This window comes from Leptopilina heterotoma, unplaced genomic scaffold, assembly GCF_015476425.1.
Source record: "Leptopilina heterotoma isolate Lh14 unplaced genomic scaffold, ASM1547642v1 Lhet_105, whole genome shotgun sequence".
NCBI lineage: Eukaryota > Metazoa > Arthropoda > Insecta > Hymenoptera > Figitidae > Leptopilina > Leptopilina heterotoma.
The window spans coordinates 846,580-869,215 of NW_025110819.1; the positions used below are offsets into that span (position 1 = coordinate 846,580).

At 24.1% G+C, this 22,636-nt stretch overlaps 5 protein-coding genes across 5 annotated transcripts; 2 read left to right on the forward strand and 3 right to left on the reverse strand.

The window, feature by feature from the left end:
• Window positions 1-5: 5 nt before the first annotated feature.
• Window positions 6-3,022, reverse strand: LOC122501525 (protein JTB). Its single transcript, XM_043611063.1, has 3 exons — window positions 2,791-3,022; window positions 2,422-2,658; window positions 6-168 (listed from the first exon to the last, which is right to left on the reverse strand). The coding sequence occupies exons 1-3, from the start codon at window positions 2,844-2,846 to the stop codon at window positions 6-8; spliced, it is 456 nt and encodes a 151-aa protein (XP_043466998.1). The 5' UTR covers window positions 2,847-3,022.
• Window positions 3,023-3,250: 228 nt separating this feature from the next.
• LOC122501511 (tRNA-dihydrouridine(20a/20b) synthase [NAD(P)+]-like) lies at window positions 3,251-4,861 on the reverse strand. The gene is made up of 3 exons (XM_043611038.1): window positions 4,523-4,861; window positions 4,252-4,449; window positions 3,251-4,058 (listed from the first exon to the last, which is right to left on the reverse strand). The coding sequence occupies exons 1-3, from the start codon at window positions 4,597-4,599 to the stop codon at window positions 3,287-3,289; spliced, it is 1,047 nt and encodes a 348-aa protein (XP_043466973.1). The 5' UTR covers window positions 4,600-4,861; the 3' UTR covers window positions 3,251-3,286.
• Window positions 4,862-4,952: 91 nt separating this feature from the next.
• LOC122501475 (mitochondrial import inner membrane translocase subunit Tim16) lies at window positions 4,953-6,175 on the forward strand. The gene is made up of 2 exons (XM_043610964.1): window positions 4,953-5,190; window positions 5,327-6,175. Exon 2 carries the CDS (start codon window positions 5,431-5,433, stop codon window positions 5,821-5,823), a length of 393 nt encoding a protein of 130 aa, XP_043466899.1. The 5' UTR covers window positions 4,953-5,190; window positions 5,327-5,430; the 3' UTR covers window positions 5,824-6,175.
• A 457-nt stretch (window positions 6,176-6,632) lies between these two features.
• LOC122501478 (exonuclease 3'-5' domain-containing protein 2) lies at window positions 6,633-13,653 on the reverse strand. Its single transcript, XM_043610979.1, has 7 exons — window positions 12,932-13,653; window positions 12,517-12,658; window positions 10,171-10,470; window positions 9,922-10,046; window positions 9,404-9,816; window positions 8,837-9,204; window positions 6,633-6,947 (listed from the first exon to the last, which is right to left on the reverse strand). Exons 1-7 carry the CDS (start codon window positions 13,180-13,182, stop codon window positions 6,747-6,749), a joined length of 1,800 nt encoding a protein of 599 aa, XP_043466914.1. The 5' UTR covers window positions 13,183-13,653; the 3' UTR covers window positions 6,633-6,746.
• Window positions 13,654-13,779: 126 nt separating this feature from the next.
• On the forward strand, window positions 13,780-21,733 carry LOC122501484 (sphingosine-1-phosphate lyase). Its single transcript, XM_043610991.1, has 9 exons — window positions 13,780-14,077; window positions 14,241-14,387; window positions 14,471-14,686; window positions 16,450-16,658; window positions 16,987-17,223; window positions 17,349-17,558; window positions 17,666-17,904; window positions 18,327-18,594; window positions 20,734-21,733. The coding sequence occupies exons 2-9, from the start codon at window positions 14,243-14,245 to the stop codon at window positions 20,836-20,838; spliced, it is 1,629 nt and encodes a 542-aa protein (XP_043466926.1). The 5' UTR covers window positions 13,780-14,077; window positions 14,241-14,242; the 3' UTR covers window positions 20,839-21,733.
• The last annotated feature ends 903 nt before the right edge of the window (window positions 21,734-22,636 follow it).

Here is a 22,636-nt window from a genome sequence, read left to right on the forward strand (position 1 = left end):
AAGTGTTACGCACTTGATCTCAATTGTCTTGCAACTTTTCGAATTATCCGCTGACGGAGAATATTTTCCCTCCAACACACGCTGAGATATGACAAAATTGCGAAAGCTAACATGAAACTTTCAAATTTCCAGAATGCTCTCTCTTCTAACCAAGCCACCTTATCGCAACTAGAAAAGAAAAACGTACATATCTGAATAGAAGAAAATTTAAAAAAATCTTTGATTGAAAATACTTTTTTGTAATTGTACTTTCTTGAAATATTCTTGTTGCAAAAAAAAAAATTATCTTGAACAGGGTTGCCACAAACATTTAATTTTCTTTTTCCCTGATTTCCAGAAAAAATTTTGACTTCTTCCCTGACCCTAAAAAAAATTCTGATTCACTCTAAAAATTATTAGAAACTCAAAAAAATGTTCTAATACATTTATTTACAAATTTCTTTAATTGGAAAATTATTCAAAAACATCAATAACTTCATTTTTAAATAAATATTTAATCATTATTATTTTTTTATGGGAATTATGATTTTCAAAAATTTTAAATTGCCATTATTAGTAACTTATCCAAAATTCAATTATTATCCAAATCTTTAACTGAAATTATTTTTAAATCCATTTTTATTAGAAAATTCTACGAGAATTCAATTATTTAAATACAAACATAGATAATTTATTGAATAGTTGAATGATTCTTAAAATTGAATTCTTATCCATAATTTTTATCAACAAATTATTAAATAATTAAATTCTTTAGACGAATTTTAATAAAATTTTTAAGAATAATTACATTTTTGTCGAGGTATTTTATTAAAATTGTATTAAAAATAATTGAAATTCTGCAATGAGTTTTATTATTTATAAAAATAATTAAATTATTGCGAACAATTTTATAAAAAAGTTTCAAACAATTGATTTTTTTTTTGAAAAAATTTATGCAATTCTATTTTTAATAATTGAATTCCTGTGAAATATTCATTATTTTAGAAGATAATTGGATATTCGTGTAGAATTTTGTTAAAATTGTTTTTAAATAATTGAATTCTTTTGGTAAATTTTATTAAAATAGTAAAATAATGAAAATCATTGAAATAAGAACAATTTTTGAAAATAATTTAAATTTTGCCATTAATTTTATTAAAATTTTTGAAAATAATTTAATGCCAAATTTTAAAACACTTGATTTCTCGAAAAAATTTATGCAAATTCTATTTTAAATAATTGAATTCATGTGAATTTTTCTTTTTTTTTTTAAACAATTGAATGTTTGTGTAGAATTTTATAAAAAATTTTGTTGATTAATTGAATTTTATTACTTTTGAAAATATGTAATTGAATTCTTGTGATGAATACTATTATTTATGAAAATAATTGAATTTTGCAATTAATTTTATTATAATTCCTGAAAATAATTATTGAATTTTTGCGATGAATTTTATTACTTTTGAAAATAATTGAATTTCTGAAATCATTTTTACCTTCTCCAAAATTCAATTTTTTAAAAATATTTTTAACTAAATAATTCTATAAATCCATTATTGTTAATAATTAATTAAATACATATATTAAACAATTTAACAAATTTCAGAAGAATTAGAGTTATTAAAATTTTTCAAAAATCTAAGTTCTTTAAAATTTCAAATTTAATTTATTCAAATTTAAAATTTCAGAAAATTTCAAATTTTGCAATGAATTTTATTAAGATTCCTGAAAATAATTGAATTTTGTCGAAGAATTTTGTTAATTATTTATAAAGATAATTGAAATGTTGACAATTTTTTTTAGATTTTTCGAAATAATTGAATTTCTGCGAAGAATTTTATTAATTTTTTAAGTAATTGAATTCTTGTGATGAATATTGTGATTTTTGAAAATAATTGAATTTTACAATGAATTTTATTAAAATTTCTAAATATAATTGAATTTCGACGAAGAATTTTGTTAATTATTTATAAAGATAATTGAAATGATGGCAATTTTTTTTAGATTTTTTGAAAATAATTGAATTTCTGCGGAGAATTTAATTAATTTTTAAAATAATTGAATTGTGATGAATATTGCTATTTTTGAAAATAATTGAATATTACAATGAATTTTATTAAAATTCCTGAATATAATTGAATTTCGGCAAAGAATTTTGAAATTTATAAAGATAATTGAAATATTGAGACTTTTTTTTCTATTTCTGAAAATAATTGAATTTCTGGAAAGAATTTTGATATTTATTAAGATAGTTGAATTCTTTCAAAGTATTGCGTTAAAGTTTTTAAAACTGAAATTAATTTCAACAGAATTGAAATTAAAATTTTTCAATAAAATACTTAATATTAAATGATTTATAAGTAATAACTTTATGGCAGTTCTTCAATAGAATTAAGTTATTTAAAATAAAATTATTGTCAGAATACAAATTCTTTATTTTACCTTCTCGTGACAGTTTCACCACTTTTGCATTTTAAAACTTCTTTGTAACGAGAATGAATACAAATTCCTATGCTTTTGCTAGCAATCTCGAGAGTCGTGCAAGGTTGACATTCGGCAATAATTTCGTATGTTTCGCCAGCTAAACAAGATGAATTATTTTCAAAAACCTCAACGAAAGGTTTACTTGTTGAAGAATCCGTCCAGTGACTCTCGACAATAAGGACCAAAATTGTTAAACTAAAAATGGAAATTGTTAAAAAAATGAAAAATCGTATTATTGAATTTATAAAATTAGATTAGAATAATTGATTAATTAAAGAATTAATAACTTCTTACATTAAAATACAAAATACTGCATCGAATACCTACCCTCCCAATAATGTTATGACAAGTAACATACGTTTCTTCGTACAAAATTCAATCATTTCCGTTTATCAGATCCTTGATTATGTTTATAATTCATAAAATTTTATTTTTCTTTATATATTTTATGCACCCTCGGCTGCCCTCGGCACAAAAATAATATTTTTCTTTTAAATAAAAAACACGACGAAGAAACAATTTTTAGGTTATGAACATATTGTTCGCACAAAGTTCCAAAATCACTCGTCAGGTGTCAAAAAATTCACCCGGGAGATTTTGAAATAAATTTCTATCAAAAATAATATCAGAAATAAATAAATCTGTAAGAATTATTAATTAATTAATTATAATAAATTAATTTATGGTGTTACAATTCACCCGGGCGATTTTAAAATGAATTTCTATTAAAAATAATATCATCACAAATAAATAAATCTGTAAGAATAATTCATTACAATAAATTAATTTTATTGAAAGTAATAAAAAAAATATTTCCATACCATCAGTCAAATAAATTTTCCAAAAATAAATCCGACAGTCCTTCATCATTTAAATTATCATTATTTTTTGCACATTTACTCGGTAATGATTCATAAACACAGCGAGTAATTTCATAAGGATTCGAATTCACATTTGGAGTTAGATTAAAATATTCTTCGATAAAATTCAAAACAGAATTCTCATCTTGCAAGACATTGAAAATTTTTCTCTCCGTTTTGGGAACAACTTTTTCCAGCATAAAAACTAAATGATGATGAAAAGTTAGAAAACTGGTTGGAATTGCTGATGTTATATCAAGCCAATCTTGAATACAATTTATTGTTGTTACATTCGAGCCGGAAAATAAAGTGGGATTTGTTAAAATTCCACCAGCTGACATGACGCCATTACATCTGGATTCTTCTGTTAGATGTAATGCATCGTCGAGTGTTTTTACAGCTCCATTGGCAATTACTGGAATTTTAACAGAGTCACGAAGAATTTTCAAACTCTCTAAATCAATTGGATCGTTTCTCATTTCAGGTGTGCGAGCGTGAATCGTAAGAAACGATGCACCTGCTTTTTCGATTGTTTGACAAATGTTTACGGCTTCTTTCAAATTTTTCAAGAGGCGAATTTTCACGGAAACTGTGAAAGGCTTGGGAATGTGATTTCGCACTTGGTTGATTAGATCTTTAATTACTTGAGGCTCCTTTAATAAATGTGCTCCGTATCCTTCTTTCATCGCCCAACGTTGCGGACAGCCACAATTTAAATCCACTCCATTGGAATATCTGCAAAAGTCAACAAAATCTGTAAATTTGAATTCTAAATTCAATTTCGGAGTCTGAATTCAATTTCCAGACTTTGCACTCAATAATTAATTTTAAAAAGTAGCTTTAAGACTGAAAAAAGTGGTAAAAAAATAGATATGGAAAAATTAAATTTGTCGAATTTTTTCTTATCCACAATTATAAATTAACTAACGGTGCAATCATTTCTGCAGCTTGAACAAAATCGTCGGCATTTTTTGCAGCAAATTGAACAATTAATGGTTTGTCATCTTGATTAGTGGTAAATTCAATATCACGAGCCTTCGAGGATTGTACAAAAGAATCTGCTAATATCATCGGCGTGAAGCAAATATCGCAATTGTATCGTCTCACCAATGTTCGAAATTGCAACCTAAAAATTTTGATCTCACTTTGAGCAAACATTTATTATTAAAAAATAAATATAATCAACTATTTTTACTTACTTGCTGTACCTGACCATGGGGGCACATATCCTGGTCATTTTTTCATTTTCCAATAATTCCATAACGTCAGAAATCATTTTTTAAAAAAACTAAAATCACAGAACTTTTTCTCTAAATAAAAAAAACTTTGACGAACTGTCAAAAAAACACGTGGTTTCCTATATATCTATATACTGAAAACTGGAATATCTTGTGGTAACAATAACAATTTTGTTAATTTGTAAAGTTTCGCAAATTTCACAAAATTTGGAAAATTAATATTCATTAAATCAAAATCTTAATTATAACCTATAAAAACTAATTGTTGTCGTTGTTGCCCTTCCTTGTCAATTATAGGAAATTTCGTAAATTTCTTTAATTGTTGATAAATCTGATAAATTCAGATAAATTTCATACATTTCATAGATTTCATAAATTCCCAAGAAACATAACCTAAAAAAATTTCTTACGTCATGATTTGAAATGCGCACGTGCATAAAAGAATTGCAAAATAAATGTAAAAATGTACGTAAGAAAATACCGGTGTTTAAATTATTTGCAAATTAAATGTTCGAGAACAATTTACTGACAAAAATAGAAGAGATTTTGAAGAGTATTTTTCCGAATTATAGTTGTAATCGGTTTGATCGTTTTGTTATTGTCCCTTGTCCCGCAGAACTTAAAAGCAGGTATGAAATTGATATTTTGTCATTGAATTGACATTTAAAATTAATTAAAAATCTATTAACTTTTCACGTTATTTTACCAGAAAAAGAATAAATATTTTTTTATTTTTTTTATTATCGAATGTTTTGCTTTGTGCAGGGTCCAGATTTTGGAGGTTATGTTTACAACGTTTATCGCAATAGACAATAGAAACTGAGAAGAGAACAGAAATTTTAAAATTAACAGGTGAAACTCTTTAAATTATGGCAAAATATATAGTACAAATTATTGTTCTTGGAACTCAAGTGGTTGCAAAGGCCTTTGCGAGAGCTCTTCGTCAGGAAATTGCCGCAAGTCAGGAAGCTGCTCGTAGAGCTGGCGGTGGAGAACGAGGAGCACAACATGCAGCCGCTAATGCAAAATCGGGAATTTCTCTAGAAGAAGCTCTAAAAATTCTCAATGTCGAAAAACCAAATGAAGCAGAACAAATAGATAAGCATTACAAATATCTTATGGAAGCAAACGATAGATCGAAGGGCGGCTCATTTTATCTACAATCCAAAGTTGTTAGAGCTAAAGAACGAATAGACGACGAACTCGAGAATTTAAGTTCCCAAAAACAAAAAAAAACCTTCACGAGAAGTGAAAGAACATAATATTTCAATTGTTAACTTTTAATAGCCACGTTGTATATAAATTTACGATTAATTTCGATTTTATTGATAAATAAAAAGTCTAAGTTAATCTTAGAATATCCATTCTTTTTTACATGTATTTCCACTTTTTTTTTGAATTGGAAAATTATGTATTACAACTGAAAATAGAAATCAATTTTACGATGAATTTAATTAATTTAAATAACCAAAATTTCATAGTAAAATATCAATTTATTAGTTTATACAAAGATAAATTTGCAATTTCACCTGTGAAACATATTTCGCGAATTTCCCCTAAAAAACAAGGCTTACAATAATTAAGAATGAATTAAACACAAATTAACATTTCACTCTTAAAAAGATTATACAAAACTAAAACAATAAAAAAGGATACAAAAGAACTTAGAAAACTAAAAATAAAATACCTAAAATAATCGTTCCTTTTTCATTTAATGTTTTACGTATATATCTTTGAAAAACTTACATTTCAAGGTGAAAGAGCACCTTTTACAAAAAAATCTCGAAAATTTTACATTTACATTTTTAAATTCGTTTTTGATTTTACATTACAAACTATTTGTTTTTAAATTTTACACTACATTTCAAAATATACAAAAATTTCGCTACATGTTTTCTACAAAAATTTCCAAAAGTTTACACTACTGTTCAAAGTATAAATATATACACACTACTACACAAAAAAATATTAAAGTATACATTACATATATTTATATATAAAAAAAGACTATGTACTTTGAATAAATATTTGTTCTTTTTTTCCTATAATAAGTACAGTGATTTTTGAAATCATTTATACAGTCTTTATAAAAAAGTAAGTACTCGCTCTTATACGAGTCCTTTCAGGTACGATTTAAAATTACTTTTTTTTTAGAAAACAAGATAATAAATAAATAATAAATAACTTAGTGCGCTAATCCAGCCAATCTTGCATCCTGTGGCTCTATTCGATTTTGTGTTTGACGAATGGCGAGTCTTTCTTGATTGTGGCAGACTGACCACAATTTCGGTAGAAATCGAGGCTTCATTACTGTTAAAAAATGTTCTCTCCAAAGCCTCTCGAGTTCCACCAGACCGCCTTCTGTTTTCTCAAAGTGGCGCACTACCTGCAATTTTTGGAAATTTTTGTTTATAATCAAATTTTTTTTATTTTTTTTGCATTTATTATTTGAATACTTTTCACTAAAAGTCGTTACTAAAATATTTAATTAGAGAAGTAAACAAGCCACGGATTGACTTTAGTGCTAAAAAAAGTCGAATAGAGATAAAAAAAATAGAAAAAGTCGTTTATTTTTTATTTAGTTTTAAAAGAAAAATTCATTTTTTATTTCTCTGAAATATTTTTTCTCTTTCGCGGATTTCTAAATTCAATTATTCATCACTTTAATAATTTTCTACAATAAATATTTAATTATTATTTATTTCTCCACAAGGATTAAATTTTAGAAATTTAAATTTCAAACCTGAAGTTTAATTATTTTTAAAAATTAAAACTGAAATTCCTTCAAAATTTAATTATTTTCTAGAATTTTTAACTAAAATCTTTCTCTAAGTCAATTATTTTTAACAATTTTCCGAAAAATTCTTCGAGTATTCAATTATTTATAAATAAAAATTCAATTTTCTTTTATAATTGTAACTGTAATTTTTTATTGTTTTTCTCAAGAAGTTGTGAACTATTAAAAAAATGTAAACCAAAAATATTGAAAATAATTGATTTTCAAAAAAAATATTTAAAAAATTCTTAAGGGTATTTGAACCATTATGACGTCACAGCTTTAAAATACATGCTTTGCACTAACTGTGACGTCACAATGGTTCAAATGTCCTTAAAAGCAGTTTTTTGAAAAATATATTTAAATAATTTTTGAAGGGATTTTTAATTACATATAATTGAAAAATTCCCAAATAATATTGAAATTTAATAACAAAATTTTGCTAATAATTGACTTTTTTAAACGAATTTTCGGAAAATATAAAAAAAAATAATTAAGATTTTAAAGAAAATTAATTATAAATTCTAAAGATAAATCGAAAAGAGTAGATTTTTTTACTCTTTCTACTCTTTTTCTAACTTTTCTCGAATAGAATTGAATTTTAAAGAATTAAAATTAAAAAAATTCTAAGAATTAACTTTTTAAAAATATTGTAATGTAATTTTTTGAAATTGAATTTCTTAAACGATTTTATGGACTGTTTAAAAATTAAATAAAATAATTTCTACAAGAATTTTAATTAAAAATTTAAAAAAAAATTGATTTCTCCAAAAATTTTGATAAAAATAAGATTTTTTAAAAAAATATTATATAATTATTCATTTTATAGATATATTTGAATTTTTGGAAATATTTAATTGAAAATATAAAAATTTATAATATAACAAATTCTGAGAATTACTTTTTTAAAAAAAAATATTTTAATTTAATTTTTTAAGCTAATTTTTATTAATTTTCAGTTTCATATTTTCAGTTGAAAATTTTCCATAAAAATCTTTAAGAATTCAATTATTTAAAAAATTTGCAATTAAAATTCTTCAAAATTTAATTTTTAGAAATGTTAATAAAGTAATTAAAAATAAATTATTTCTAAAAAAATTTGATAAAATTTCACTATTCACAAGTTTTGAACATTCAAATGAACGACATATTTTCTATAAATAATACTTTTTTAATTTACTAATTGCAATAAAAATTAAAAACTTAAATTTAGAAATTTTAAAATTTATTTATACATTTAGAAACTTTATAATTAATTTCTTTTAATTATAAATTTTCAATTATTAAGGGTCAATTTCATCAATATCGATTAAAAGTTAATGAATGATTAACTAATAAATAATTAGTTAATAAATAATTAATTAATTACAATCAATCAATCGTGAGCCATTAAACTAGCTTTAATAATAATTGATTAACTTTTAATTGAGATTGGTGGAATTATCCCTTAAATTATTATTTTCTTATGTTATATATTATTATAAATTAATTTTATTTACCTTAAGACCGTGTGGTTCAGTCTTACTGGAAATTTTGGGCTCGGGTTTAGTTTTGAGCCTCTCGTGAAGAACGTCCAATAGAATCGGTGAAAATTCGCGTTGTCCAGTAAATTGCAGAATGTAAGACTCGAGATCCTTGCGTCTTTGTGCAGGAATCACGGCCTTACCTCTTAATGCTCTTACTGCCGATTGCAATTTTTGCCATCCTCGGGGAATTTCGTCCCTCGTATGACTTGACGGTCCTGGTAGCGGTGCGTCGCACATTTGCGATAAACGTCTTCTTAATTCAACATCGTAATAATTACTCACTTCGTGACACGATGGACAGAGCAGCAAAACATCGTGAGATTGATGCGCTTTCATTACAACTGAAACAAAATTTACAAAATAAAAAACCCACCAAAAGTAAATTTTAAATTTCGTGTTTTGTAATTTTCAACTAAAATATTTTGTAACTTATTTGTAAATAATTGCTTCCTCATAGAGGAAAAGTTGTTATCCTATTTGTAAATACTTTTGCAACTTAGTAAATAAAAATGTAACTAAAATTTCGAAATTGACACTAACGTGGAAAATATTTGCGATATTCTCTTGGGACAACATTTTTGCGGACAAATTTTTCATTGGTACCACAAACAACACACTGATTGAGTTTCACTTGAGTGTAGTACTGGCCAACTTCGCCCAAAGCCCGTCCAGACGGTTCGAATTTAAGTCTCACTGTATATGGATCTTCATTAACGACTTGTCCCAATTCTTTCGCAACATACCACTCGGCCTTCTTACGATCACACGTACACAGAGTATCTCCATCCGGAGCTTGGAGATAACAATTATGATACAATGGTTTATTTCTCGCTGGAATGCTATTCTTGTTCGATGTAGATCCATCAATACTTCTATTTAATATTTGATTTAATTTATTATTGTTATTATTTGAAGTTGTACTACTGACTGCACTACCCCTTTGAGCCTTGAACCTACAAATAAATTAACAGATCAAATACACTCGAAACTAAAGAATTAAATAAATAAAAATTAATAATTTAAAAAACTAAATAAATAATTTAAATATTTTTTACTACCTCGCGTCGAGAACGCCATTAGGTAAGCCATAAAATTTTTCATCTTCATCTTTCTCCCAAATGTTCTTAAAGAACTGTACCAAATGTTGCCACAGTGATCTCTTTCGTTTCGCTCTTCGCAAAATCTAACATAGAAAAAAGTAATTTTAGAACCAAAAAAATAAAAGAAATAAAATAGAAGAAAAAAATTTTTTTTTTAATTTTCTTCGAAAAATAATAAATTTTTGTTAAATAATGTTGAGTCATCACCTGATGGTATATAAACATTGAAGCTAACGCATCATAAGCTGCATAAGCAATTTGATCATCAGTGAGAGTGTCATTATTCCAATCACTGCATCGAATTTCCACAACTTTTTCCAATTCAAGCCCAAGATATTCTAAGCTCAATGCTGCCAAACTCTTTGGACTCGGAAGATCAAGACGCTCTGCAAGAGTCCTGAGATCCAATGTTCCATAAATTTTACATCCATAATCTTTCGTTAATTTCCTCCCATCTTCGAATGGAGCTACGCCCACTTTCAGAAGGTGTCTATTTGACAGCAGCTCCTATATTCATTGAAATAATAAATAAATAAATAAAAAATACAATCAGGTTTGCCACAAAAATTTTATTTTATTTTCCCCTAACTTTTTCTTGATTTCCAGATAAAATTTTGACTCTTTCCCTGACCCTAGAGAATATTCTGATTCACTCTAAAAATGATTAGATACTCAAAAAAATATTCTATTAAATTTATTTACGAATTTCCTTAATTGTAAAATTATTCAAAAATACCAATGACATTATTTTCAAATAAATATTTAATCATTATTATTTTTCCATGAAAACGAAGATTTTCAAAATTTCGAATTCAAACCTTTTGAAATTCAATTACTTATAAGTAATATTATAAACTTATGAGAATATTATTAAAAAACATGAAGATATAACATATAACATGAAGATATTTGTTTTTAACTCAATTTTACAAAATTTCGATTATTCGGAAATTCATTAATATTAAATATACATTAGAAAATATAAACTTCTAATAATTTTTAAAAAATTCGATTAAGCTTTTTGAAAAACATTAGTTCCATAGAATTTTTTTCAAAAAGTATGAAAAATTCAAATTGTCAAAGATTTTAATTTAAAACTTTTGCAAAATTCAATTATTTCTAAAAATTGAAATTATTAGTAACTCCTCAAAAATTAAATTATTATCTAAAACTTTATCTGTAATTAATTTTTAAATTAATTTTTATTAGAAAATTACACAAGAATTTAATTATTTAAATACAAAAATAAATAATAATTTATTGAACAATTGAATGTTTTTTAAAATTGAATTCTCATAAAGAATTTTATTCAAAAATTTTTAAATAATGGAATTTTTTCGACGAATTTTAATAAAATTTTCAAAAAGAATACATTTTTCGAGGAATTTGATTAAAATTATATTAAAAATAATTGAAATTCTACAATGAGTATTATTTATAAAAATAATTGAATTATTGCGAAGAATTTTATAAAAAAGTTTCAAACAATTGGTTTTTTTCGAAAAAATGTATTACAAATTCTATTTTTAATAATGAAATTCCTGTGAAATTTTCATTATTTTAGAAAATAAAATTGAATATTCGTGTACAATTTTGTTAAAATTGTATTTAAATAATTAGATTCTTTTGGGAAATTTTATTAAAGTAATAGATATACAAATTATTGAATTAAAACAATTTTTTTAAATAATTAAATTTGATTACTTTTGAAAATAATTCAATTCTTGTGATGAAAATTGTTATGTATTTATGAAAATAATTGACTTCCTCCGAATGATTTTATTATTTATGAAAATAATTCAAACCCTGAAAAGAATTGAATTACTGCGAAGGATTTAATGCAAAAAATTTGAAACATTTGATTTTTTCTAAAGAATGTATGCAAATTCTATTTTAAATAATAGAATTCTTGTGAAATTTGTATTTTTTTTTTTTGAAAATAATGGAATGTTTGTATAGAATAGTATCAAAATTTTTGTTTATTAATTAAATTCTTTTGGGAAATTTTATAAAAATAGTAGAATTTTGAAAATCATTGAATTAAGAAAAATTTTTGAAAATAATTTAAATTTTGCCATTAATTTTATTAAAATTTTTGAAAATAATTGAATTTGATTACTTTTAAAAATAATTGAATTTCTGCGAAGAATTTTATTAATTTTTTAAGAAATTGAATTTTAGCGAAGAAATTTATTAATTTTTAATATAATTGAATTTTTGCTATGAATATTGTTATTTATGAAAAGAATTGTATTTTACAATTAATTTTATAAAAATTCCTGAATATAATTGAATTTCAGCGAAGAATTTTGCTATTTAGAAAGATAATTGAAATGTTGACGAGAATTTTTAAAAATAATTGAACTTCTGGAAAGAATCTTAAGATTTATTAAGATAGTTGAATTCTTTCAAAGAAATGAGTTAAAATTTTAAAAATTAAAACTAACTTCAATAGAATTGAAATTAAAATTTTTCAAAAAATCGCAATAAATTTTCTTTAATATTACTAACGAAATTTTTCATATTCACGTAAAAAAATGCAATTAAAATTACTTTTAATTTTGGTGGAACATATCCAATTTTTCCAATTCGAAATAAGGCACAAACACCATTATCAGTGGCAAGTTGAAGTAATGAAACCGGTCCGTCATTGACCCATTCACAATCAAAGCCCAATATGCCGTTCGACAAGTCTCTAAAAAAATGTAAACATAATTAAAATCGAGAAATATTTGATATTATTGAAAACAATAAATAGATAACAAAAGATGATGATGATAATATGAAAGTAAACAAAAGAAATGTTTACTTTCAAATGAGTTATTCACAATTCTCTTACATGAAAATAATTTTCATCAGAATAATTAAATCGAATGAATAATTTCATTTTTAAAAATTTGGAAATTTTTCCCAATTATTCGAAATAATTAGGAATTTAATAAATTTAATTTAATAAAAGTAAATTTACCCGCGAATACGTTGAACAGCGTAATCGCATTGTTCTGGCGAATCAGCCAGAATAACCTTGTCTAATGATAGTTTTACATCTTTTCTATCTTCTTTAATTTCTTCCTCGTCATCCTTGCGATTTGTATTGGTGATACTGTGGCAAAATTGTTTGACACTCCGAAATACGTTGTCGCGATACTTGGAGGCCAAAAGGACAATTCCCACAGTTACACAAACCCCAAAGAACATATTTCTACGTACTTCCAGCATTAATTACGGCATATGTAAATAAACAGAACTACACAAATTACTATAAACAAAAATTTTATGACTAGCTTGATAATTATTTCCTTTTTTTCCCCCTTTTATTGAACTTCAATGACAGTTTTTTTTCCACTGGGATTTTAATGAATAATACGATTATTTCTTTACTAACAATCCTAACAATTGACGAAATACTACATTAACTTAAATTACACGAAAATAAATAAATAAACTGATGAGAAATTTTCTTTGCGCGTGTTTTTAATGAGGGTGGAAAAATTTTACCGGGGTAGCACACGATTTTTCAAAACAAACAAAAAATTTTCTTCTAAGAAGACAATTATAATTTAAATTTCACTTGTAAATTTTTTTTAAATGTAATAAACGGCTTTTGAAACCGTGAGAGGTTCAAGGGACCCTGTAGCATTTAGAAAAATTAGGAAGAATTTTAAATGATACACATGGCCACGGGTCCCACGCGCAACTGAAAAAGGTTAGAATTAAGTCGGAAAAGAAGAAAACTTCCCCACCAACCGATCAACTTCGACTAACCTAACCTAACCTAACCTCAAAACTGTCACGCCTGTCACGTTACTGTGCGATACAGAAAGTTACCATTGTTGCAATGACAATTTACAATGATTCTACAGTATTTATGTTGATTTATGTTGGTTAATTTTTTCCACTTCTTCTTCTATTCTCTTTTGTTTTCATGCGGCAAACAATGTGGACAAAGATAATTTGATTTAAATTTAGATAAGGTGATAAGAAACAGTGGTACATTTCTCTGATTTCTCTTACAATAACGTGTTAATTCTTAGTTAATATTTAAAATATCGAGAATATCTTCAATTATCTGCTACATTGTCACTGTGGTCGTACTTCAAAAAAGTAATTTTAAGTAAGTATTATATTTCTTTAAATATTTAACTGCAATTACTTTGCACATTTACCTCGATACGTTAGTGTGTTCCAATTTTGTGTGCTACATATTTTATCAATAACATTCTTTTCTGTGCATTCTTTTGCATAAGACTTTAAAATATTAAGAAAATTTTTTTTAGATATGGTAAACATTCCATTGGTGGGAACGATAAAATTCTTTATTAATGATGTTTTTAAAGAAAAAGAACCTTGGCAAATTGTTACGATAACTACAACCACGTTACTTACAAGTATTTGGCTCTGGGACTTGATTTTTCAAGATGAAAGTATGAAATTATGGAATTTTAAATATTTATAAATTTATGAGGTAAATTATAATTGATTTAATGATTTTTGTTTTTGTGTTAAGGTCTCGTTGAACGGGCTAAGAAAAAGGGACTTAAATTAGCTCGGTATATACCTTCAATCAGGGATAAAATTGATAATGAATTAAGCAAAGTTGTTACAGATTTTAACAAAGATGTTGCTAATAGAGTGAAAGATGTGCCATATATTATTCATCTTCCAGCAAAAGGTTTGAGCTCCGAGGAAATTTTGAAATTAGTCGATCAATATATTAAATTAGGTAAGATTCAAATTGAATACTTATTTCGGAAAAAAAAGCAATAAATTAAAATATTTGGAAGAACTTCTAGTTCTATTTTAGTATTTTCAGGCCTCGGATATTATAACTTTTTCGACTTTCTTCGACTATTTTAAAAAAATACTTCTTTTATAGATTTATTTTAAAAAATTGCGACTTTTTCTACATTTCTTTCAAATATTGCAACAAAATACCACATTTTTCGTACACAATTTGCAATTTATTTCGATTTCTACAGGGTAAAAAAAGCTATAGACAAATCTTTCAAAATTTTTTGTTGAATAATTTTCCTAATTAAATAAGGCAAATGAAAACGTTCGGACAATGAATAAAATTATATTTATAAATGTTTTCGTTTTATTTGTCTTATTTTATAAAAGATCTCGGACGTTAAAGATTAATTCAACTAATTTTCTAATTAAATTTTCGAAATACAAAATTAAAAAGATTTTGAATAATTGGAATTTTGTAAAATTTCGTTAAAAATAAATTGATTTTTTTCAAGTATTTTATTACAATTTTAAAAAATCAACTTTTGAAGAATGTTAATTGAAAATTTTCGTAAATAATTAAATTCTCAACATTTTTGAATAAAAAATCTTCAAATGTAAATTTAAAAATAGAAATTACTGAAAATTAGCTTCTAAAAAATGTATTAAAATATTTTTTGAAAAAAGTAATTCTTAGAATTTTTTTGATTCTAATTCTTTAAAATTGATTTATTTTCAATATTTTCAATTACATATTTTCGAAAATTTAAATACATAGAAAAAATAATAACATTAAAATTTTCTAGAATTATTTTTCACATTTTGGAGAAATCAATCATGTACAAAACTTTTTAATTATAATTCTTCAAAAAGTTAATTAGTTTTTTTATAATTATACAAAAATTCTTTTAAGATATTCAATTATTTTTGAAAAATGCCATTATAATATTTTTAAAAATCTAATTCTTAGAATTGTTTTAGCAGAATTTTTAAATTTATCTTCGCACAAAGTAAAAAAAAATTGCTTTTTTTACTATTTTTCAAAAATTTAATTATTTTTAAAAGATTTTACCAAAGTTTAATTGTTTGGAAATTTTTCAATTAATTGTAGTTATATGATTGAAAAACTATTATCTTTTAAGAAGTATTTAAAAATATTTAAACAAAATTAATTTTAAGAATTTCTTTTTGTTTTGAAAATAAACCTTAATAACTTTTTTTTTAAAAAAGGATAGTTAAAGTTACAATTAATATAAAAAATTGAAACGTCGTCGTATTCTTCTTTTTTAATTTTTTTCCATCAACTTCCAAAAGTCGAAAAAATGTCTGCCTAAAAAATTGAACTTTTGTATTTAAATTATTGAATTCTCGAAGAAATTTCAGAAAATTTTTAGAAATAAATAATTGATTTAGAGATGAAGTTTAGTTAAAAATTGTAGAAAATAATTGAATTTTGAAAGAGTTATGGTTGTAATTTTTAGAAATTATTAAATTTCATGAGGATTTAAATTGAAATTTTTAGAAATTTTATTTCTCGTGGAAAAACAAATAATTTAGAAATCAGAGAAAGGTCAGCGAAATACAAAATAAAATTTTTATGACAAAACTAAATTAACTTTTCCAACTTTTTTTTTGTATTTTTAATCGATAAAAGAAATTTTCTTTATTCCTTAAATTCGATCCGAGGCCTGTTATTTTGAGAATAAAATTATTACAGTGAATTAGTATTTACAGTAATTAAAATATTAATTACAGGTGAATACGATTGGCAAAGTGGCAAAGTATCTGGAACAGTTTATAAAAACGATAAAAATCTTATTCAATTAATGGGCAGTATTTATCAAATCGCTTCCTACACTAATCCCCTTCATCCTGATGTTTTTCCCGGCGTTTGTAAAATGGAAGCTGAAGTTGTGAGAATTACTTGTAATTTGTTTAATGGAGACGAAGCCACCTGTGGAACGGTAAATAGGCATTTATTTTATTTCTATTTAATTTTATTTACACGATTCTCTATAATACTACAATTAAAAATTCGATTCTCTATTTTATAACCGCTTATTATAATTTGTATTGTTATAAATACTTTGTAATACTTTTGAATAATTCTTTTCTTTTTTAAATACTTCTTTTCTGTTTTTAAATATTTTTCTCTTTTTTAAATACGTTTTTTTAAAATACTTTTTTCTTGTTTAAATACTTAATTCAATATTGAATTGAATTTTTTTTTTCAAAACGTATCAGACTTTTTTAATATATTTTAATTATTAAACGTATCGATTCTTTTTTCAGATGACAACAGGTGGGACGGAATCAATTCTCCTAGCGTGCAAGGCTTACAGAGATTATGCGAAGGAGGTGAAGGGAATCAAGAAGCCTGAAATGGTTATCCCCACAACTGCTCATTCGGCATTCGATAAGGCTGCTCAATTTTTAAAAATAAAATTACGCCTCGTACCGGTTGATTCAAAAACTTACACTGTCAATATCGAAGCAATGAAAAGAGCAATCAGCAAAAATACCATTATGGTAAGATAATTGTGAATTTCCAAATGAAAGAAAATTCACAAATAGAAAATTCTTTGCTTTCTTTGAAAGAAAAAAAAAATGATGACAAATTTTCTAGAATGAATTTCTAAAATTAAATTTTACAGCTCGTTGGATCGACTCCGAATTTCCCTTACGGAACAATGGACAATATCGAATTAATTTCAAATCTTGGAGTTCGTTATGATATTCCAGTTCACGTTGACGCTTGCCTGGGTGGATTTTTAATTTGCTTTATGGAGAAAGTCGGATATAATTTGCCGCCATTTGATTTTAGACTTCCGGGAGTAACGAGTATTTCTGCCGACACTCATAAGGTCGGCAATTTTTGTTTGTTAAAAATTAATTTCTCTCTAAGTTGAAAGTTTTTCTTTTTGCTTTCCCCGAAGGAGGAAATTTTATTTTAATTGAAATCTTATTTCAGTATGGTTATGCACCGAAGGGTTCATCGATAATTCTTTATCGTGATAAAAAATATAGAAATCATCAATACACAGTGTCAACGGATTGGCCGGGGGGAATTTATGGATCTCCAACTGTAAATGGTTCCCGGGCCGGTGGCATTATTGCATCCTGCTGGGCATCCTTGATGTATTTTGGAAACACCGGTTACTTGGAGGCGACGAGAAAAATTATCGACACTTCCAAATATATTGAAAGAGAGTACGTGAGAATTTAAACTCAAAATTTGTTTCGAGGAGTCAATAAGAATTTACTCCTTTAGAAAAAAATTATTTTTCTTATTGAATAAAGTATCATACAGGTTTTTTAAAAGTATTTTGTATTGGAAACGTATTTTTTGGAAAATCATTTTTTATTAGAAAAGTATTTTTTTATTTGTAAAGTAGTTTTTATTGGAAAAGTAATTTTTATTGGAAAAGTATTTTTTTTTGAAAAAGTATTTTTTTATTTGAAAAGTAGTTTTTATTAGAAAAATAGTTTTTATTTGAAAAGTAGATTTTATTGGAAAATTATTTCTATATTGGAATAGTATAATTTCTTTATTAGAAAATTATTTCTTTATTGGAATATTATTTTCTTTATTAGAAAAGTATTTTATTATTATTGATTAATTAATATTTCAGGTTGAGAAAAATGAATGGTATTTGCATTCTTGGTACTCCGGCGACTTCTGTGGTGTCAATTGGCTCCGAGGTCTTTCATATTTACCGACTTGGCGAATCGCTTAGAGCTAAGGGTTGGAATTTAAATTCTCTTCAATTTCCAAGCGCTATTCATTTATGCGTTACGCACGTTCACACTGAGAAAGGTGTCGCTGATCAATTTTTGGACGATGTACAGAACGCTCTCGACATTATAATGAAGAATCCGGATGTTCCTGTGAAAGGCCAGGTAAATTAAAAATTAAAATTGTAAATTTAGTATAAAGAATTAATTAAATTAAAATTTAAACTTGTGAATTTAGTAAACAATTAATTAATTAAATTTAAACTAGCAGGCCTTGGATAGTAAGACATTTTGACTTTTTTTCAACTATTTTTAGAAAATACAACTGTTTTCAACTTATTTTGATAAAATTCGACTTTTTGATGTAATTATTATTTTTTTTTGCAAGTCCACAGGAAAATCAGAATTTAGGAAATTTTATCCAAAGTATTGGAAAAATACCAAATTTCTAGAAATGCTACACAAAATCCAATTTTTGGTGTCCTTTGAAAATACCAAAATACTTGAATTGTCCATAAATTTTCTCTTCTATGTTAAAAATTTCAAAAAAATTATGAAGAGTTAGAGTTTGCAATTTTTATTTTTAAAAAATTAATTTTTTCTTTTTAAATAATTCAATTCTCAAAAAACTTTTTGAAAATTAGGAAAAACCATTAAATTAGAGATGAATTTTAGCTATAAATTCCAGAAAATAATTGAATTGTGAAAGAGTAAACGCAGAAATTATTAGAAATAGTTTCAATAGGTTTAAAATTAAAATTTTTGAAAAATTGAATTTTTAATAATTTTAATTAAAAATTACGGAGAACTGAGATAAATTTTAATTCAGTTTTTTGAAATTAAAAACATTTAAGTATATTATCTTTTTCCTTTTTTTGAATAATTGAATTATCGAATAACTTTCTTAAAATTATTAAAAATAATTTAATAATTAATTTTAGAGAAAATGTTTAGTTAACAATTCAAGAAAATAATTAAATATTTGAAGAGTTCTAGTAAACGTTTTTAGAAATAATTAAATTTCAAAAGGTTTCAGACAAAAATTTCAGAAAAATTGAATTTTTAATAATTTTAATTAAAAATTATGGCGAACTAAGACTTTTTGATAAATTTTAATTCACAGTTTTTTGAAATTGAAAAAATTTAAGTGAATTTTCTTTTCTTTTGTGTGATTGAATTATCGAATGACTTTCTTAAAATTATTAAAAGCATTTGACTATTTAATTTAGAGAAGAATTTTAGTTATTAATTTTATAAAATTATTAAATATTTAATTAGTCCTATAGTAAACATTTTGAGGAATAATTAAATTTCAAAAGGTTTCAAACTAAGATTTCTGAAAATTTAAATTTTGAATAATTTTAATTAACAATGATAAAGAAATTAGAATTTTGAAAAATATTCAATCAGAATTTTCTGAAATTAGATGAATTTTTGAATATTTTGTAATAATCGAAATTTCGTAATATTAAATTGAAAACAATTGAATCTTGGACGAATTTTAAGAGAACTGTCATTTTCTAAAAACAAAATACTCTCAAAAAAATTTCTCTAAATTATATTAAAATAGGTAATTAAAAATAATTAATTTGCAGAAGAATTTTAGTTAAAAATTGTAGAAATGAATTGAATTTTGGAGAAATCAGTGCAGTAATTTTTAAAGATAATTAAATTTCAGAAGGTTTGGAATTAAAAATTTTCTATTTTATTTTGATTTCATTAGATATTATTTAATAATTTATATTTGAAAATACTTATTTAAAATAATTATTAAACTTATTTTCGTAAATTTAATTAAAATTCTAGAAAATAATTGAATTTTAAAAGAATTACAGTTGTATAAATTTTTAGAAATAATTAAATTTTTATTATCGGAAAAAATTTTATGTTTTGAATAATATGATTACGAAAGGAAGTTAATTCATAAAATTTTTTTTTAATTCTAAAAATTTTTTACTGAAAAATGTTAATTTTTATAAAAAGAATTATTTAAAAATAATTGAATTTTACAAAGACTTATTAATTATTATTAGAAGGGAAAAAGTTAATTTTTTTTAAATCAGAAAAGTCAGGGAAATATAGAGAATTAATTTTTGTGACAATTCTAAATAAATTAAAACACTTTTTTTTTGTATTTTGAAATTTTTTTTGCTTCTTAAAGTCGATCCAAGGCCTGAACTAATAAATCTAGAGAACAGTTTATTAAATATTAAAATTCTAAATACTGAATTCAGCAAGCGTGGTAAACAAATTTTTGGATTTAATGTTATTATCATTTTAAAGAAACTTTTTTCTCAATTTCAGTTCGCCTTGTACGGTATGAGTCAAGAAATTGCTGATAGAAGTATTGTCGGTGATATCACGAGGAATTACCTCGATTCATTGTACTACACTCCAAACTTGAAATGAAAATTTATCAAAATTGCGATTTTAATATCGTGTCTACCTTTGACGTTACCTACAAGAAATTATGCCGTCTTCCAAATAAGAGAAATATTCGAGATGAATGTATGTATCAAGGTACGTGAAGTGAATTTTTTTTTATCTTATTTTTACTTTTTCGTGAAATTTTTTATGAGGTGTGGAAAATGGAAAATGTGTCGGAAAAAAAATATTTTTTAACATAAAAATTTAAACGGTTCTTTGTGCTTAAAACTGAAAGGAATAAACAATTGAAACGTTCGATGAAATATGGAAATTTGTATTTTTCCAATACAAATAAAGACTGTTTTTTATAGGAATGTTAAAAAAAAAGACAGAGATTTATTCACTTGTTAAGTAAAAGAAAAAGAAACCAGCTCAAATTCAGAATTTTATTAAGAATGTTAATATCGCTTTTGCTATGAGATATTTTATTGATTAAATATCAGATATGAGGACAAATATTTGAATAAGTCATTTCATTCTAATGGAAATAATTTCTCCATTCCTTCGTAGAACTGTAAAAAGAGTGTTAAATTCTTCGACTTAGTTCTTTTTTTATAAAGTTTTCTCATTTGTCAAGAAAATTCAGAAACATAATTTCTCTAAAAGAAAAAAAAAGTGAACAGAAAAAATTCTGAATTGTATTAAAAAAAAAAATTGAAAATTCAACATTATCGAAAGAGCACAACAACTATTTGGCATACTTTATCGATCTGTGAACTGATGCCGGAAATACCAGCACGTACCTTTAAGGAAGTATTTATAATTTATAATTATTTTAATTCTTTGGAACAATTTCTTTTAATGAAAAAAAATAAATATATTCGTGCATTTAAGTACCACCTAAAATTGCAGAAATTATAATTTACAAATTAGACGACTGCTGACTATTTTATTGCTTGCCTTGATCTAATTTTTATTAGGAAGTACACAATCAGTTTAATAATCACAGTAAATCATCGGTCATCGAAATAAGTCATTATTTCATTAAAACTTGACAACTTAATAATTATTGAGGGGAAAATTCTGATTTCAATCAAATTAAACAAAAATAAATACAATAAAATTAAATTTAAAAAAATTGAATTAAATAAATTTAAATAAAATAAATTTAAATTAAATAAATTTTTAAATAAAATAAATTTAAATTAAATAAAATAAAGTTAATTTAAATTAAATTAGGCATTAAATTTAATTACGATAAATTGAATTAAAATTAATATATTGTATTAAATTAAATTTTTTCCAATTTCTTTATATTTGAATATTTTTACTTTTCTAAAAATATTTTATCGAATAAAATTTTGTGAACTCTGACAAGAAAGGTTTTCTCCCTTCTGAAAAGCTGAAGTTCACGAAGTCGAAGTGAATTTTTGTTGCTTTTCGATAACTTTTTAAAACCATTATGGATTACATTCTCTAAAATTTTTATTGGCAATGAATTTTATTGTTTAAGAAGTTTACTTTAAAATAAATAGTTCAGTCGATGTTTGAAATTAATATAAGTAATTTAAAAGTTAGAATCGGAATTTATTTTGTAATAATATAAATCTTAACATATTTCAATAATAATAATAATAAAAAAAAAAAAAATAATAATAATAATAATAATAATAAAATAAAAGTAAAAATAATATAATAATTCGAAAATTAAAACTTTGGGAAAATGTTGTATAATTAAAATTATAATAAAAATTATAATAATTCAGGGATTTTAAATATTAAAAATAATAATAAAGTAATAAAATTTGTCCGTGAAAAAAAAATTCTTCCAATTATTTCC

Excerpts from the sequence above, each read along its gene's own strand:
- LOC122501525 (XM_043611063.1), bottom strand. The coding sequence starts at position 2,846 with ATGATTGAATTTTGTACGAAGAAACGTATGTTACTTGTCATAACATTA. Across the intron at positions 2,659-2,790 it reads GTCATAACATTATTGGGAGG|TTTAACAATTTTGGTCCTTA; the intron begins GTAGGTATTCGA and ends TTCCATTTTTAG. Across the intron at positions 169-2,421 it reads GGTGAAACTGTCACGAGAAG|TTGCGATAAGGTGGCTTGGT; the intron begins GTAAAATAAAGA and ends TTTCTTTTCTAG.
- LOC122501511 (XM_043611038.1), bottom strand. The coding sequence starts at position 4,599 with ATGATTTCTGACGTTATGGAATTATTGGAAAATGAAAAAATGACCAGG. Across the intron at positions 4,450-4,522 it reads CCCATGGTCAGGTACAGCAA|GTTGCAATTTCGAACATTGG; the intron begins GTAAGTAAAAAT and ends CAAAATTTTTAG. Across the intron at positions 4,059-4,251 it reads GCTGCAGAAATGATTGCACC|ATATTCCAATGGAGTGGATT; the intron begins GTTAGTTAATTT and ends TGACTTTTGCAG.
- LOC122501475 (XM_043610964.1), top strand. The coding sequence starts at position 5,431 with ATGGCAAAATATATAGTACAAATTATTGTTCTTGGAACTCAAGTGGTT.
- LOC122501478 (XM_043610979.1), bottom strand. The coding sequence starts at position 13,182 with ATGCTGGAAGTACGTAGAAATATGTTCTTTGGGGTTTGTGTAACTGTG. Across the intron at positions 12,659-12,931 it reads GCTGTTCAACGTATTCGCGG|AGACTTGTCGAACGGCATAT; the intron begins GTAAATTTACTT and ends ACATTTTTTTAG. Across the intron at positions 9,817-9,921 it reads AATGGCGTTCTCGACGCGAG|GTTCAAGGCTCAAAGGGGTA; the intron begins GTAGTAAAAAAT and ends ATTTATTTGTAG.
- LOC122501484 (XM_043610991.1), top strand. The coding sequence starts at position 14,243 with ATGGTAAACATTCCATTGGTGGGAACGATAAAATTCTTTATTAATGAT. Across the intron at positions 14,388-14,470 it reads CTTGATTTTTCAAGATGAAA|GTCTCGTTGAACGGGCTAAG; the intron begins GTATGAAATTAT and ends TTTTGTGTTAAG. Across the intron at positions 14,687-16,449 it reads CGATCAATATATTAAATTAG|GTGAATACGATTGGCAAAGT; the intron begins GTAAGATTCAAA and ends TATTAATTACAG.